Raw genomic sequence first — 14,511 nt, 5'->3', positions numbered from 1 at the left:
CATGGTCAGCACCAACGCCCTGCAAAAGAGGACAGCCACCTAGTGCCGAAAGAGGATGAATGATCTCCTCTGTTCCGCCAAGGTAAGTCACTCTTCTCATCACTAACAACTCACACGCTTACAAACCCAACACACGAGGATCTCACTCACTGCCAGTTCAAGGGACATCACCATTCACTCTCTCACACACATCTTCATCTGCCCTGCGCATCGTGTCCTCATTCCATTCATGGCACCACTCACCACCCACACATGCCAGGCATCCTTATCATCTGCCCTGGCAGGTGTCCAGTTTACACTCTGTCCATGTGTATTTATGCAGGACAAGCTGGCACACAACAAAAGAGAGAGGTCACAGACTGGTGGAGGAATGCCTGACATCAAGGTCCTCACAGACTTTGAAAATGGAGTCATCCAGCTGACCAGCAATGATCTGGACCGTTCCTGTGCTGACGGTCAGGTCGATGCTCAACCAAGTGAGGATCCAGAGTGTAACATCCATCAGACAACCATGCTGTGAGTCAGTCCCCCTGTTCTGCATTCCTATGCCATGCACTCACTATCTCACCTTGCTTTCGCATGCACATCTGGGAAGCAGCAGAGGGGGTCCACGACCCAAGCCCTCAACTCAAGCCCAGAAGGCACCTCGGAAGAAGAATCTGATGACACCGTAATTGAAGACCCATCACAGCGCTCACCCACACCCTCCACCAGTGCACAGACACATACCTCAGTGGGACCTAATTCTAGAGTAGTCTCAGGGTCACAATCTACTGAGCACATCGCACTGTCTGATCCACAGCAGACGGCGGCAGGGACCTCCCAGTTTTCTGGCACTTAGAGCACTGCTGGAGGCCAGAAATCTGCTGAGTCTGAGTCAGAAGACAAGTCTCTGTACTTGGTCATGTCTCAGTTGCTGGAGCTGCAAAGGCAAACTCGGGAACATCAGGGAGGGATGTCTGCTCAACTCCTCAGATTGCAAGGCTTTCAGTCTGATAGCGCAAGCATACCAACACATCAAGGTCAACACTGGTAGGATGGTGGTCGCCATGGAGACCTTGGTTCAGTACATCACTCCTGCACTGCTGCGCAGGCTGAACTCCATCGCTGATGCCATAGTTGGCCTCCAACAGTGTCAACAGTGTTGGGGTGTGGGCAGCTCGATCTTGCTCCAGCTTCCATTGCCCCTCAAGGAGTCAACCAGAGGCCCCCGGGAACCCATAGGGAGGAGGATCAGCAGGTGCATACCCTGGCCCATCCGCCCAGGGGACTCCGAGAGGATCCAGCCCAACCGAATCCCCTCTTCCTGTGTCCACAGCAGCTCCAGCTCTACAGGCCGAGGAGGATTCCACTGCCACACAGCAGGACCCCAAAAGCAAGCCAGGGCCCTCCAGGTCTTGGCTTGTCAGAGGACGCCCTTCAAGGTCATCACAGACAGGCCGTAACAGTCAGCAGGTAGCCTCCACCTTGGCTGTGGGTGTCAAGGGAGCACTAAGACGTAGTGGCAGGATTAGTAAGGTTAAGAAGATGTAGTTGCATAGCCTGGACATGGATGTTGATCACTTATACTTAATGTTCACTATTGTAAATAAACTCCCAAGAATGTCTCCTTGCCTGTGGCTCCTTGTTATAATGAGCAGTGTTCGTGTCACTCAGATGTGAAACCTTAGTTCTTGCACAGGATAAAGGCAGGTGTCTCAGTCCAGGGCCTCTTCCCTGTGCAGTGTGTAACCTTCAGACCAAAGTAATGATCTAGCTTCACACTCACTGGACACATTACTGATGCCTGCACCTCGATGGTGCTTGACATTGCTGCCAGAATGTCGTGGATAGGCATCACAGAGTTCTGTCATTTTTCCTGTGTGCTCACAGCACTTTTGAGGTGGGGCTGGCTCCCCATCTCTTCAGTATCTGTGACTGGTGACGTTATGCTCTTGAAGGGGTCAATTGCTGATGGCTGATAAAATAATCAGGTGCATTTAAAGTTTCACGGCTGTGTCTCCATGATATGACCCTGATCACAGAGCGCAAGCCAGCTGCCCTCAGCCAGACAGAAGTCAGACATTCACAGGGGCAATGTGAAGATCAATGGAATGTCTTCACTGCATGTCATCATCATCCTCCTGGAATCTAGCGACTATTGGGGCTTCTGCTGCGTCTCCATGACATGAGCCTGAGCACTGAGGGTATGTGCGCTGCCATCAGCCACACAGGAGTCAAATGTTCACAGATTCAAGGTGAGGATATCAGGATTGTCCTCACAACATCTCGTCATCATCCTCCACGAATCTTGCGGCTATGAGGGCCTCCCGAGCGCAACTGCCTCATCTGGCCAGTGCGATGGCCTCATCGATGGCATCCTCGCCTTCAAGGACCTCATCACCGTCATCCTCCTCAACGTCCTCCTCATTGGAGGATACGTGCAGTTCTTCCATCTCCTCCTCAGCCAGGTCCTTCCCCCATTGCAGCATCAGGTTGTGGAGCGCGCAGCAAACAATGATAATGCACAATACCCTCTGGGCACTGTATTGCAGTGCTCCACCAGACCTGTCGACCTCATTTTCAAAATGCCTATTGTTTGCTCCATCAAAGTCCAGGTCGCATCATGAGCCTTATTGTACCATCGCTCTGCTGTAATCTGAGGCCGCCGCATGGGTAGTAATCAGCCACATCCTCTATGGGTAGCTCTTGTCCCCAAGGAGCCAACCCCACAGCCTCTCTGGACCTTGGTCAAGGATCTGAGACCTGCTAAGGATGCTATAGGAGTCATGGACACTCCCTGGGAATCATGCCAGACCTGCAAGATGTGTTTGTGGTGGTTGCGCACCAGCTGAACATTCAGCAAGTGGAAGCCCTTGTGGTTGACATAGTTGACTGCTTGTTGCCACAGAGATCTAAGCACCACGTGAGTGCAGTCGATGGCACCCTGCACCTGTGGAAAACCTGAGATCTGCGCAAATTCTAGCGGTCTTGCTTCCTGGCTTTCCTGATCCTGGGCAAAATGCACAAAGTTCTGTGCCTTTGCGAAGATGGTGTCCGTGACCTCCTGGATACACTTGTGTGCGGAGGCTTGCGAAATCCCATACAGTTCATTTCTGGAGCCCTGGAAGTAGCCACTGGTGTAAAAATTGTGCACCACTGTTACTTTCACAGCCACTGGCAGTGGATGCCCTCCATGTCCCCTTGGCACCAAATCCTGCAGTAAGGTCTAGTGAGGCGCCTACAAGCGACAGCTCTCTGTGGATCTTGAGCTGCGTGCATAACAGGCCCTGAGGCCCTGCCGTCCCTTCATCTTGAGGGAGGTGCTCCTCCCTTTGCTGAGCCAGGCGCCTCCACTGCTCTCTTCTTCCATGAGGCATACCACTAAATCACCAGGCTCCATAATCCTGATGTTCGCCTCCTGCAGGATCAAAGAGAGGGAGGTGCGTGGGTTAGCATATGTGTCCTAAGAACTTCTCTTGGTTAAATCTGAAGCCCATTCACGCATGCAGGAATGTGCTGGCCACCACTTGGATGGCCAGTATATGCTGCGCTCATTGACAGTCTGAAACCCCACCCATCTCCGCCCCACTCCACTTGACTGATTGGTAGCAGCTTCGGTCATTGGACTGCATACTGTGCTCTCAGCTCAGGCACAGGCACTATCCTAACCCGCACTGCAAGGCTGTGCTGTTAGCTTAAACCATAATAGATACTGGTCCACACCTTGATAAAGACACTGCAAAGGACTGTGAGCACCTCCACAAGTGATTGCGCCATGGCCACCATTTGCAAGGGGATTGTGCAACTTGCCCAGCCGGTCAATTGCTCTGCTGCCCCCAAAACACATTAATTTGCAGTCTGCACCCGAGGGGTGAAAAGATCTGGAGCATTTGGTGGCACTTTCATGCTTTTGCCTTGCTTGAATGGGCAGAAAAGCTTCTCAGAGGCCTGACTCCAAGCATGTCAATGGGACTGCAGCTGAATGGTCTCAGCTGCAGAAGAATGCTCACTTTTGACAAGATTTTCCAAGTGCGAGGCTGCTTCCCTCACCCGTCCTCCCCCCACACCCCCGACATGGGCTTGAGTCTTTCCTTCAGTCTGTCTGTGCTGTCTTGCCCTCTCCCCACCCCCCACCCCCAGGTCTGACCCGTAATGGCACCCTTGCCCTGGCACCACACTGAAAGCCAGCCGGGAAAAAGCGAAAAGGCCACTTACCTGTGCCCCCACCCCACGAATGAGCAATGCCTCATCCTCGATGTGCTATGGGCGATGCTCACGAGCGCTGCGCAAGATTGTGTGCACTCACCTCCGAGTTCCCCTCAAAGTTCAGGTCCCCAGGTGCACGTCTTTTAAAGGCAGTTGTGAAGCACAGCGTTCTGAAGTCACGCCGACGTGTGTGTTAAATTTGATGTGCGGCAATGATTCCGGTGAGCGGGGCTTATAATTAGATGGAAAAGTATCAAACTGACGGTCCCGAGTCGAACGGTGCGAAATGCGGCCCACCATTAACGGGTGGAGCGGATGATCGCAAACTGATTTCACGATGGCACCAAACCGATTTTTGGCCTTCTCGGCATATTGTTCCCCACTAACCCCCCCCCACCCCCACCCGATATGATGCCCGCTGTCAACGGGGCCGTAAAATTCTAGCCTATGTCTTACATGATAAAAATCTACTTGACTTCCCTGCAAGCGTAGAGTGATAATCTGCAGTTAATGACAGGGACGCAACATTATTGCTAACACCCATTTACCTAATTTGTGAGATTGCAGTGTCACTTTACAAAATTAAAAGACAATGGTGGTAATTTTCAACCTACCGCAGAGAGTAAGCCAGCATTATGAGTCAGGAGCCGTCTATTATACAAACTTGGGGATGGATTTTCAGGCCCTCCTGGAGGAGAGAACAGATTGGGCGGACGAGGCCTGAACATGCCAGTGCTGGCAGATTTGCTGGTTTCCTGATGCTGTTCCCCACACTGGCTATTTTAGGGGAAGCAGTTCAGGACTGGCAGGGCTACCTGCTGCCAAGTGATAGGCAGCCAATTAGGTGCGTCAAGAGCCTTGTTAAGGACAATTGAAGGCAGCCGGCTGGCATCAGTGAGAGACAGATTAGGTGCCCTTACTGCCTGGCTGGGTGCAACAGCTGCCCTGTAAAGAAGCTCACAATGGTGGCCTGACTGCAAGAATCATCTTTAGCCACTTTTTAATTAAAGTTTTAAAAAGTTGGCAAGAGGACACCGACACGTTGATACACCCTCTCTGTTACTTACCTGCCATCGCAGCCTACTGTCCCTCTCAAGCTGGAAAGTCTCCGATTGACCCTCAGGCTTCGAGAATCCGTCTGCCATTCTCAATTAGATAGGCAACTTCTCTCTAAGCCAATTATGAAGGACGCCTCTGTCAAAACCCCAATGAGTGATTGTATCCCTCCCCACAGTTGGGTTTGGGAGAACTAGTTGCAATTCTGTTTCCCACCCCCATAACGAAAATCTGGCCCTTAATTTCCATTTGTTTCGATAGAAAGGGAATTGAAGCGGTTTCTATAATTTTGGCTTTATGCTGCAATAGTGAGTTGCAAATTCTCCCTAATATGATTCCACATTGAGCACCCACCTTCACCTACCTGATTTGCTTTATCATGTTTCTTACAACAGTCATCTAGCTGCTCTTTCAGCTGGTGTTCCTGGTTAGCCAGATTTATTTGATGCGCCTCCCACAGTCCAGTGGCTTCCTTGCAAACATCATATATCCCCTTAGACTGTAAGTCCATCTGCTGGGCTAAGTTCTCCATGTGTTTCTGTCAATGTGGAATAAATAGAAGACAAGTTACATCAGGGAGGTTGCATGGAAACATTCAGAGCATCTTCCTGTTATTTTAGTATTTAATGATTTCCTCCTAAAAATTGCTATGGCAGCTCCCTGATGCCTAAGCAGTGCACAGGTTAGCCTCACAGAGTAAGAAGGCCTGTATGTTTGATTGCTAGTGGTCTGTGTTCAGTTAGCTGATCTCATTCAGGGGCCTTAGCACCCTCGACTAGGAAGAGCCAAAATATCTGTTCCAATCACTATTTTAAAAATTCCAGTGTGTGTGAGTGCCATGTGAGGACAGGATTGGATTTGGCTTTGATGGTTCACTCTCTCCCCTACAGTCCACTGACTAAGTTTACAGGTGAGGAACGTCCACTGCAGCAAGATATGGTGAGTACTTGGCACCCACAGAACCATATTCCATCAAGAATCAAAGGCTTTCAGTAGTGAATAACATTTGCAACAGCCCAGAGGTACACAAAATACGGCCAGAGGTCAAGTACTATCTGTCTTTACCTAGTTCTATGCTAGATATGCTACCATTCATACCCTGCCTGGCTGCTAGATGCTACCAGAGTATAGATTTTATGATCTTTTCTGCTCTTTTTCTTTGATAAAAGGGAAGCAAAAAGACATTAGGTTATCTCAAATTCCATGTAGCAAGTGAAAAGACCCCAAATAAAATAAGCTGAAAAGGTCAATTGCCTCCATTCTTTTCCTCTCTTTGAGTGAGGAACTGCTTACAGAGGTATGATCAAAATCAGCAGCTCAGTATCTGGGGAATCCTGGATGCAGACCTGAGCTCCATTGCTCCATACTGAAGCATACTTCAATATTCCTGAGGGTAACTCTCAAGAAAGATGCTGTTTATGATTCTGAGCTTTGATAACAGCTTGGTATATAAAATTCCTCTCCTCCCCATAGAAGATCAATTGACCACAAAAACCACTCCAAAGTCATTTCACTACTGTCAGAAAAAGAAGAGTTTCATCCCTTCAGTTTGAGCTGGATTTAAATTTAGTTCCTGCCATATGCATGTTTTCCCCCTGGAATCACCCAGTGTCCCATTTATTTCATCACCAAGAACATATTGGTGTTACTGGCTGTTCAAAAAAAATAATAAACATACTTACATCTACAGCGTGCTGCTCACTTTCAAACAGACGTTGTAAATTACCAATAATTGGAAGAAAGTCAGAAACTATCAGCTGTTTGGCCTCTTCTTTTGTACACACCTCTAAGCTCACAAGCATCTCCTGAATCATTATATACACAGAACGAATGTTAGTGTAAATTTTGCAGTAATTAACCTGACACAGTATAGCAACTCCAACACATGTTCCAGGAAATGATTAAAATTACGTAATGTAGTTAGGCCAGCTTGTAAACACTGAAGAAAGCAAACCAGGATATTTCACTGATTTTCTTGTAATGGGCTATTGGGAAAGCAAAGTTGTAGACAGTTACTTCTTTTAATGATTGTTCTCAACCTATAGGCAATGCTGAAAAGGTCACATTTACTGCCCATTTCTGGTGGTGGGCCTACAGAATTTTTTTTAAAGCATTAGCTTAATGAGCTTCTTCAGCGGGCACGAGGAGCAAATCACATTGTGTGGAACTAAATCTGCATAAAACTGACTGACAAGACTAAATGAAAGAACTCTCTTGTCATCATCAGCACCACTGTGATCCAGAAAAAGAATGACAGAGGCTATCAATATCACTGGCAATCAGACTGTTCTACTTCTATTTTTCAGTAATGTCAGAACCTGGCACAGTTAAGGAATAAATGATTGCCTTACCACAATGCCACTGCCATGTCGACATTTACTCAGCCTCAGCAGTATTGCTATAATAAATATGGAGTGCTGCAAATCCCTCCAACAACATTTGTGCTACCTTGTTCTTCTTTGTTGCCACCAATGCTTTGAAATCTGCCCTGTAGTGTAAACAGGGCAAATTCCACAGACACCTACAGAATAACTTTGATTTAAAGTAGTTCAATATAAAATAAACTGGCCATTTATTGTTACACTGCAATGAGAAACAAATGTGTTCTCATCCTTTTGTTACAACACCACATATTTTACTGTACAAATTCACGCAGATGCAAGTTACCTCGCTAGTGACATGTAGGGCCTGTACCTAACTCATACATCTACATTTCCAATAGAATCTGAACAATGGGAAAAATTCAAATTTGGAGTTCAGATAAAATCAGACTTTGGGAGAAATAATCCGTACTGAAAATAATGTTCTGGATTTTCCTATGGTTTCTGGGATCCCAACATCTGGACCAAACAGGGAAGCTGAGCCTGCACTTAGCGGCAGCGCGCAGAACAATGCAATCTTCCCAGAGGCAGCCCCCTAATTGATCACTTCTGTGCTCATGGTCCTACTAAGGATGGTGGGCAGGATCTTGATGCTGAGGACTTCATCAGAGGGCTGACAACTCTGGAGTCTCAGTAGCCGCATCATGAAAGGTGGGTACTCTTGAGGTGGGTAGGAGACTTCAAGGGTATCTCAACATGGAGGCTCTCTTGGAAGCATCTATCTAAAGTTAATACGGGAAAAGATGGCAAACCCCTCAAAATGGAGGGGAAACGCTGGCGACCCCTTCTTTGGGGCATGGAATCTCTGGCTGTCATAACCCCTGGCCTGCCACAGGGAGGCTGTCTCCATGGAGTTGGTGGCACTCTCTTACAGTAAAATGTCAGTGCCGCTGGCAAAAATCAGACCAAATTGGATCTGTGATCAGCCCAATTGGCTGTCCTCCCTGTGGTGCAGGTAGCCAATCCGGGTCCCTGCTTGCCCATGGGAAACATGATGGGAATGTGCAGGGAGCCGTTGTGACACAACTGACACAGCTCCCCTCTACATTCCGGGCCCACTTGAGTCCCAGCATGGGTTGGGAAAATTCAGCTCAACATTTAATCATTCTACTCCCCCCTCCATTCTCCACCACGCCTGTATACTTTTACTATGAAATCACATAATGCAGGCCATGTGCATACCATATGCACAGTAATGCAGCATGGAAGATCATGATATGAAAAGGATCATGTGACCCTTCCTTTCACAGACAGTGTATAGCTCCATTATTTTACGGACCTCAGGCACTGGAAGTCAGGAAAATTACAGTCACCATTGAAGTGGTACTGAGTAAATTGTTGCAACATGGGCTGACAAGAGCCCAGTTCCTGATGGACTTCATCCTAGTGTCTTAAAAGAAGTGTCTAATGAGATAGTAGATGCATTGGTTTTAATTTTCCTAAACTCCCTAGATTTGGGGAAGGTCCCATTAGACTGGAAGATAGCAAATGTAACTCTATTATTCAAAAAGGGAGGGAGACAGAGAGCAGGAAACTACAGGCCAGTTAGCTTAACATCTGTCATAGGGAAAATGTTAGAAGCTATTATTAAAGAAGTTATAGCAGGGAACTTGGATAAGCTCAAGGTCATCAGGCAGAGTCAACATGGTTTTATGAAAGGGAAATCGTGTTTAACCAACTTAGTGGAGATCTTTGAGGAAGTAACATGTGCTGTGGATAAAGGGGAACCAGTGGATGTACTGTACCTAGATTCCTAGAAGGCATTTGATAAAGTGCCACATCAAAGGTTATTGCGGAAAATGAAAGCTCATGGTGTAGGGGGTCACATTTTGTCTTGGATAGAAGATTGGCTGGTTAACAGGAAGCAGAGAGTAGGCATAAATGGGTCTTTTTCAGGTTGGCAAGGTGTAATGAGTGGCATGCCACAGTGATCAGTGCTGGGACCTCAACTTCTTACAATTTATATAAATGACTTGGATGAAGGGATTGAAGGGATGATTGCCAAATTTGCTGATGACACAAAGATAGGTAGGAAAGTAAGTTGTGAAGAGGACATAAGGAGGCTACAAACACATATAGATAGGTTAAGTGAGTGGGCAAAGATCTGGCAGATGGAGTATAATGTGTGAGAATGTGAAATTGTCAATTTTGGCAGGAACAATAAAAGAGAAGCATATTATCTAAATGGTGAGAGTTTGCAGAGCTCTGAGGTGCAGCAGGATCTGGGTATCCTAGTGCAAAAGGCTCAAAAGGCTAGCATGCAAGTACAATAAATAATTAGAAAAACTAATAGAATGTTATCATTTATTGCAGGGGGAATTGAATACAAAAGTAGGGAGGTTATGCTTCAGTTGTACAGGGCACTAGTGAGATCACATTTGGAGTACTGTGTACAGTATTGGTCACCTTATTTAAGGAAGGATGTAAATGCATTGGAAGCAGTTCAGAGAAGGTTTACCAGGATAATGCCAGGAATGGGCGGGTTGTCTTATGAGGAAAGGCTGGACAGGTTAGGCTTGAATCTGCTGAAGTTTAGAAGAGTAAGAGGCGACTTGATTGAAACATATAAGATCCTGAGGGGTCTTGACAGGGTGGATGTGGAGAGGATGTTTCCTCCTGTGGAGGAATCTAGAACTAGGGGTCACTGTTTAAAAATAAGAGCTCGCCCACTTAAAACAGAGATGAGGTGAAACTTTTTCAATCAGAGGGTCATGAGCTTTTGGGAACTCTCTTCCTGAAAAGGTGGTGGAAGCAGAATCTTTGAATGTTTTTAAGGCAGAGGTAGATAGATTCTTGGTAAGCAAGGGAGTGATAGGTTATTGGCGGTAGGTGGGATGCAGATTTCAGTTTACTATCAGATCAGCCATGATCTTATTAAATGGCGGAGCAGGCTTGAGGGGCTGAATGGCCTTCTCTTGCTCCTTATTCGTATATTCATATGGTTGTATAATCTTCTGAGGTAAGAATATGAGAAAAATCAAGGAAGTGAAACAGTCATTCAACTTACAAAGTTCATTCTGGGTACATTCTGCCATTATGGTTTTTAATTATATTTAAATTGGTTCCAGTGTTCTGGATTCTACAGTATTATTGTCCTTGATAGATTAATCCAAACATTTCTCAGTATTTAAATAATGAACCCACCACCCACCCCCCCAAAACCACCCGCCAACCCACTCCCTTACCCCATCCACCCACCCACCCCCACCCTCCCCGCCCAACAACACCACCAACATACCCCTGGGATCTTTTTTTATGTTGAAGGCACTATATAAATATGAGCTGTCGATATCTCTTCTAAATTCATTTCTCACTCATTTCAATTTCTGATCAAAGATTACGATTTATTTGAAATAATAATTCCAGTTTACCTGAACTATTTAATATATTCTTATGAGGTCTATCCTAATTCTTCTTTCTAGTTTTCTAAATCTCTAATGTCCCCTCATACCTCATTCACTTTACACTGCTATCAATCTTATTGTTCTTTTCTGCATTTTTTCTAATGGAATTCATGGCTTCTAATCAAAACTGTGACACAGGTCAGAAAAATGTTGGGACCTTTCCTCAACTTTAGCCACTGTACTTTGAATACCGGAGTCAAACACATCCCCTTGCCCGCAATCACAAAAGGGCACATATATGCCTATGCGGCAGTAGAATTACTCCAACTAGTAGTGATACACGGATCATGCCTCCCAATTTGCTAACTCCCTAACAATTGAACAGCACATTCCACAGGGATCTTCTCCCACCTTGCATCACTTTAACACATGTACCCACCTCAGCTCTGTCACTTTCTGTCATCCAGTCATGATAGAGGTTTTCATAATATGCCTGCAAATTACTTATGTATTGAATATGTAGTGAATCTAGAAAGAAAAGATGTTTAAACATATTATTATTAAAGATTCTGTAATGTACAGGGTATATTGTATCATTTCATACAGAAGTAAATTGCTTCCCAAAATGTGCCTTGCTTTTATTTTCAATCTTGATCTGTGGGCGGGATTTTCCAGCCTCAGCCATCTGCGGGATTTTCTGGTCCCACCAAAGTCAATGGACTTTTGGCTGGCTCCTCACATCCGCCACAGTGGGACCTGCCGCATCCGCCGCGATAGGACCCACCCTGCTGGGACTGGAAAATTCTGGCCTATATATCTGAAACAAAATTATGTAGATATCTAATTGTGACAAACTATTACATGGGCCTGAATTTTTCAGATGGTGGTGCCTCGCTTCCTGCGAAGTGGGAACACATCCCCACTAACTCAGAGTGCCCCATAGCCATATCGCGGATGAATGACCATTAGGTGGCTGCAGGCAGGACTTCCATCCCTCACTTGGGAGGACATCCCGCTTTAGAGAGCTGCCGGCCAATCCAGTCCCTGCAGTGACAAGAGCTGCAGTGGACTGAAAAGGAATTGCATGAGGACGCCTGAGACTAAGTCCAGGCGCCAGATGCCAAGGGCAGGGAGGGTAGGGAAGGCCTGGGAGGGTGGGGGTGTGCAAATGGGGCAAACAGGGTCTTGGGGGAGAGACCGGGAGGTCCAGAGGCCACCAGATGTTAAGTCCAATTTCAGAAGGGGGCTTCTCTTGGAGGCAGCCCCCAACCCCTTCACTTCCCTGCCCGGGATCTAAGTCCGTTGATTTTCGGCCTTCCCCTTTGCAAGGTCAATCCTCCCACCAGCCTAAAAATTGAGGCTGGGTGGGAAACGGCCCTTAAGTGGCCAATAATTGGGACGAGTCATATGGACTCGAAACATAGGCTCTTTTTCCCTCTCCACAGGTGTTGCCAGACCTGCTGAGTTTTCCAGCATTTTCTGTTTTATTTCAGATTTCCAGCATCCGCAGTATTTTGCTTTTATCCAGCACTCGCGACCTGGCTGGCTCCATTGTGGAGATAGGCATCTCCTAGTTCTCCGCAATTTTTATGGAGCCAGGCACGCTTTTCAAAGAGTTGTGGTTCATGGCCCCTGAATTGTTGTGAACCATACCTTCTCATGCCACCCCCCCGTGCCAAGGTATGCCCTCAAACAATTCTTATGATCCCTCATGCCCCCATGCCAAGGATTGCCCTGACAAATATCCCCTATGGCCCCTCATGTCCCCCCACGCCAAGATATGCCCCCAAACAACTCCTATGGCTCCTCATGCCTCCATGTCAAGCTCCATGTCAAGCTCCATGTCAAGCCTCTCAAACAAGCCTATGGCCCATCATGCCCACCATGCTAAGCTATGGCACTTCCATGCCCATTCACCCATTATACACGGTATAGAACCAATGAACCCTATAGTGAAAGTAGGATGTGTAAAAAAGCTTTAAAGGACACATTCATTCATTGATAACTTTCCACTTTAAAAAACTCCTTTTTACTACAGGCCAATAAAAGTGTCAATCATCCAGACCCTTTAAAGTGTCAATAGCAGAAACTGCAAGCACTTGAAACCTTGTTATCTTGCGTAAGTAAACACTGCAAAATTGACAGCATTGATTAGAGAGCCAGAGCTGTCAATCAAGCAATGTTTACCCCAGGCTTGGTCTTTTGAAAGGCTAATGGATTTCGGGGCTCTCAGCCAAGCCTCATTATGTATTCTTGGCTGAGAGCCCAGACACCCATCAGAGCACTGAAACACCTGCCCCTGATCCAGTACTGGTACCAGTGTCTGTTGAAATAATAGTCATCAGCTCATTTATCTTACATGTTTATAACCAATTGAAAAAGCACTAAAAAATTTCATGTGATTACGTTGGTTTGTATATATGAAAAGGAAATCAAAGCTCTTGATGATTTCTGTCCACTTCAGTCATGCTTACCTAACTCCAGATTTAAGATTTGTATGGAGTCATACCACTCATCCACTGAAGCTTTATTCAAGTCATAAGGCTTCATGTTTCTGCATAAACCATAAATAAACCAATGACAATCAGAACTGTTTTTATTCCAAGTAGACATTAAGTAAGTTATGCTCGAAACACAAAATAAATTAACTCCAGACTTACCCACATATTTCTTTTTCATGTTTTATATATTGTTATGCCACTTGGGCACAAATGACCAACTAAGTTTCAAACATCATAGCCTACCCACCCCATGTCAGCAATGTTATCCACCTCCACCCATATTCGAACACCACCACTGCTCAAACCCATAATTCAATTTTTGTTGACTTTTTTTTGTAGTGATTTGAAACAGAAAACTGAGAGCTTGCTAGGCCATTCCAGAGGGCAGTTAAGAGTCAGTCACATTGCTGTGGGTCTGAGGTCACATGTAAACCAGAGCATGTAAGATGGCAGATTGCCTGTCCTGAAGGACTGTTGTAAATGAGATGGATTTTTACAACAATCTGGTAGTTTAATTATAATTATTAATGAGACTAGCATTTTATTCCAGATTTATTACTTAATTGAAGTTAAATCACTCCAGCTACCATGGTCTCCAAAGCATTACTTCAGGTCTCTGAATTACTAGTCCAATACCATTACTACTATGCTACTGTCCACAAGAGCAATTAGGGATAGGCAATAAATGCTGGCCTTTCCAGTGACACTCACATCCCAAGAACAAATAAAAGAAAACCACATTTGTATTCTTCCAGAACTCCCTAATATCCTTTTCACCATCTTCACTAGCTGCCATTGCTTACCCCACCTAATGCATTTAACTCAAAATTCTTGTCCTCATTTCCAAATCCTTCTAGCCTTGTCTTGATTCACTCATGCAACCTATTCCAGCCCTGTATTCTACCTGTGCTCTTCAGTTGTCCAACTCTGGCCTCTTATGCACCTCCCCTTCCTTGTTCCACCATCAGTGACAAGCCTTCAACTGCCTTGGTCCCCATTCTCTGGGACTCCTTTTGTAAATTCCGTCAGCTTCACTTCCTT

At 46.0% G+C, this 14,511-nt stretch overlaps 1 protein-coding gene across 1 annotated transcript in view; it reads right to left on the bottom strand.

The window, feature by feature from the left end:
* Nucleotides 1-14,511, bottom strand: part of ccdc180 (coiled-coil domain containing 180) — a 154,095-nt gene that overhangs the window by 100,867 nt on the left and 38,717 nt on the right. Inside the window, exons 11-14 of the mRNA XM_078551273.1 lie at nt 13,444-13,523; nt 11,409-11,497; nt 6,927-7,049; nt 5,609-5,782 (exon numbers count right to left, since the gene is read on the bottom strand). Of these exons, the coding sequence (XP_078407399.1) occupies nt 5,609-5,782; nt 6,927-7,049; nt 11,409-11,497; nt 13,444-13,523 (466 nt within the window). The remainder of the gene's footprint in view (nt 1-5,608; nt 5,783-6,926; nt 7,050-11,408; nt 11,498-13,443; nt 13,524-14,511) is intronic.

The sequence above is a fragment of the Cetorhinus maximus genome, chromosome 10 (genome assembly GCF_964194155.1).
Source record: "Cetorhinus maximus chromosome 10, sCetMax3.hap1.1, whole genome shotgun sequence".
NCBI classification, from domain to species: Eukaryota; Metazoa; Chordata; class Chondrichthyes; order Lamniformes; family Cetorhinidae; genus Cetorhinus; species Cetorhinus maximus.
This window is presented reverse-complemented; position numbering and strand designations above follow the sequence as displayed.